Source organism: Rhinopithecus bieti, unplaced genomic scaffold (genome assembly GCF_001698545.2).
Source record: "Rhinopithecus bieti isolate Rb0 unplaced genomic scaffold, ASM169854v2 scaffold_1037, whole genome shotgun sequence".
Lineage (NCBI taxonomy): Eukaryota > Metazoa > Chordata > Mammalia > Primates > Cercopithecidae > Rhinopithecus > Rhinopithecus bieti.
In genome coordinates, this window is record NW_016803268.1 from 859,600 (window position 1) to 863,059 (window position 3,460).

Genomic DNA, 3,460 nt, shown 5'->3' on the forward strand with positions numbered 1-3,460 from the left:
ACTGCAAGCTCCGCCTCCCGGGTTCACGCCATTCTCCTGTCTCAGCCTCCCGAGTAGCTGGGACTACAGGCGCCCGCCTCGTCGCCCGGCTAGTTTTTTGTATTTTTTAGTAGAGACGGGGTTTCACCGTATTAGCCAGGATGGTCTCGATCTCCTGACCTCATGATCCGCCCGTCTCGGCCTCCCAAAGTGCTGGGATTACAGGCTTGAGCCACCGCGCCCGGCCGTTTTTTTGTATTTTTTAGTAGAGACGGGGTTTCACTGTGTTAGCCAGGATGGTCTCAATCTCCTGACCTCGTGATCTGCCCGCCTCGGCCTCCCACAGTGCTGGGATTACAGGCGTGAACCACCGCGCCCGGCCTCAGACGTCTAATCTTTAGCAAAAGTTCCAAGCCTTGGCACAGATGGTGCCTGCACCTGCACAGCCACCCACAGTCGAGAGGAGAGCAGAGGCACCGGGCCTGCTCCCACCACAGACAGGAACGGGTTCCCCAGCCCGTCTCTGGGCTGGTCAGCAACCCCCACTCCCCACCCTGCCTACTCAAAAGAAAGAGTCCTCCTCCTTCCAGCCTCCTCCACCCTCCCTCCAGGACCTCCCTGACGTGCATGGGGCCTGTGCAGGTGTTAAGCCACACCCACGCCCTCCCAGGGGGCGGGATCTGGAAAGGGAGAGCAGGCGCCACAGTCAACAGGAGGGAGGGCTTCTGGCCGAGGTGGCAAGGAGGCTCCAGGAGGGGGCAGCGTTGACCTTGGGCATTGAGGGATGAGAAGGAGTTCGGTAGGAAGGAAGGTGCTGCAGGCAGGGGGCCTCGGGGCACAAGGGGATGCTGGCGTGTCACTGGTGATGAATCTGTCCGGGTCTGCAGCAACCTCAGTTCTTGCCTCCTTAGAAGAAAGAATTCAACCGCGGGGCATAAGGCAGAGGGAGAGACCGAGGCACACGTCAGCGCAGAAGTGAAGTTTATTAAAAAGCTTTAAAGCAGGAAGGAAAGTATGCCTGGAAGAAGGCCAGGAGGGCGACTTGAAAGGCAAGTGTGTGGTTTGACCTTCTGACTTGGGGTTTGATACAGTGACACAATGCAGGGTCTTGCGTTACTTCTCCCCCTCACCCAGCTCCTGAGATCTTCTTGGGAAGCTGCTGATTACCAGCCTCAGCTGTTTTCTGTCTAATAGGAGGGTGTCTTGCCCTGGCGCTGGCTGTGACCAATTATTACTTTACAGAGACAGTTAACAACTACCTGACCATCACCTGACGAGGGTCAGCACTCCTGTTGCCTGTGTGTGGTGGTGCGGAGCCCTCTTCTGCCATACCCCCTAGCTACCCACACTAACAGTTCCTCCCACAGGAGTCCAAGACCCCAATTCTTGAGGGAAAATGGACAAAGGTCAGTCTTCTGTAACTGCTGCCTGCTGACAGGGGGCGGTGGTGGTTCTGAGAGTCTCGGCCTCTTGTTGTCAGGGCAGGGTTGGCTCCATGGGTTACTGAAAGCAGAGCCCAGCCAGGGAGCAGTATCCAGGGAGATGGGCAGGATTTTGCCTCTATCCTGTCCCCCTGATGGGCAGTCCAGGGGTCCCCTGTAGAAGGGTGGCTCTTGAATATTGACAGGACCTATCCCTCACTGAGGACCACCTGGAGTTTGATGACCTGAAGGCGAGAGGAGACAAATCGGGTTATTAGATTTAGAAGAATGTTGTCTGGGCATGGTGGCTCATGCCTGTAATTTCAGTGCTTTGAGAGGTCGAGGTGAGCAGATCACCTGAGGACAGGAGTTCAAGACCAGCCTGGGTAACATGGTGAAACGCCGTCTCTACTGAAAATACAGAAAAAAAAAAAAAAATTGCCAGGCATGATGGCACGTGCCTATAATCCCAGCTACTCTGGAGGCTGAGGCATGAGAATCACTTGAACCTGGGAGGAGAAGGTTGCAGTGAGCCGAGATCAGGCCATTGCACTCCAGCCCGGGCAACAGAGCAAGACTTCTTTAAACAAACAAACAAGGCCGGGCACGGCAGCTTACTCCTGTAATCCCAGCACTTTGGGAGGCCGAGGCAGACGGATCACGAGGTCAGGAGTTCAAGACCAGCCTGGCCAACATGGTGAAATCCTGTCTCTACTAAAAATACAAAAATTGACTGGGCGTGGTGGTGCACGCCTGTAATCCAGCTACTTGGGAGGCTGAGGCGGGAGAATTACTTGAACCTGGGAGACAGAGGTTGCAGTGAGCCCCACCACTGCACTCCAGCCTGGGCGAGATTCAGTCTCAAAAAAAAACAAAGATTTAGGTAGCTTCACCCGGCTGGCAGACATGTATGGGCACCTGTGAGGGTCGGAGCAAAGAGCCAGATGGGACCACCGCTCGCTTCAGAAAAGTGCCACGGGATCCACCTATTCTGAGGGGCCCCAGCGACACCCACGGCCTCGGTGGCGTCATAGACACAGCCCACACCCACCCAGCTAAGGGCCATAGCCATGACGCAGGCCTAAGAAATGAACCGCAGTAGGCCGGGCGCGGTGGCTCAAGCCTGTAATCCCAACACTTTGGGAGGCCGAGACGGGCGGATCACGAGGTCAGGAGATCGAGACCTTCCTGGCTAACACGGTGAAACCCCGTCTCTACTAAAAAATACAAAAAACTAGCCGGGCGAGGTGGCGGGCGCCTGTAGTCCCAGCTACTCGGGAGGCTGAGGCAGGAGAATGGCGTAAACCCGGGAGGCGGAGCTTGCAGTGAGCTGAGATCTGACCACTGCACTCCAGTCCGGGCGACAGAGCGAAACCACCTCAAAAAAAAAAAAAAAAGAAAAGAAAAAAGAAATGAACCGCAGCAACAGTGGCCGCGCCCTCTCTGTCCTGCCCATTTCAAGAGGGACTTGAGCAGTGGCTGGAGAACTGTGCTCAGCGGCATATCCCGGCGAGGTGCTTGACACTTGACCTCAGCTCTGTGCCTTCCCATCCGCTTTCCAGTTCCTGGCTCTTTTCACCCACTTAATCTGCTGGGGGTCGTGCTGTCCCTGAGTTTTTACTTTAAAATCCAACGTTTTGAACATACGTGTACATGTATCTTTATAATAAAATGGTTTACATTCCTTTGGGTATATACCCAGTAATGGGATTGCTAGTCAAATGGAATTTCTGATTCTAAATCTTTAAGGAATTGCCACACTGTCTGCCACAATGGTTGAACTAATTTAATACACTCCCACCAACAGTGTAAAAGTGTTCCTTTTTCTCCACAACCTTGCCAGCATATGTTGTTACTTTTCTTTCTTTCTTTTTTCTTTTGATACAGAGTCTCAGAGTCTTGCTCTCCAGGCTGGAGTGCAGTGTTGCGATCTCGGGGCACTGCAACCTCCTCCTCCGGGGTTCAAGCAATTCTCCTATTTCAGCCTCCCAAGGAGCTGGGATTATTGGCATGCGCCACCATGCCTGGCTAAATTTTTTTTTTTTTTTTTTTTTTTTTTT

The 3,460-nt window shown here is 53.7% G+C and overlaps 1 protein-coding gene across 1 annotated transcript in view; it reads right to left on the minus strand.

The window, feature by feature from the left end:
• Window positions 1-2,472, minus strand: part of LOC108529005 (collagen alpha-1(I) chain) — a 10,433-nt gene extending 7,961 nt beyond the window's left edge. Inside the window, exon 1 of the mRNA XM_017871037.1 lies at window positions 2,319-2,472. Within this exon, the coding sequence (XP_017726526.1) occupies window positions 2,319-2,472 (154 nt within the window). The remainder of the gene's footprint in view (window positions 1-2,318) is intronic.
• Window positions 2,473-3,460: the final 988 nt, after the last annotated feature.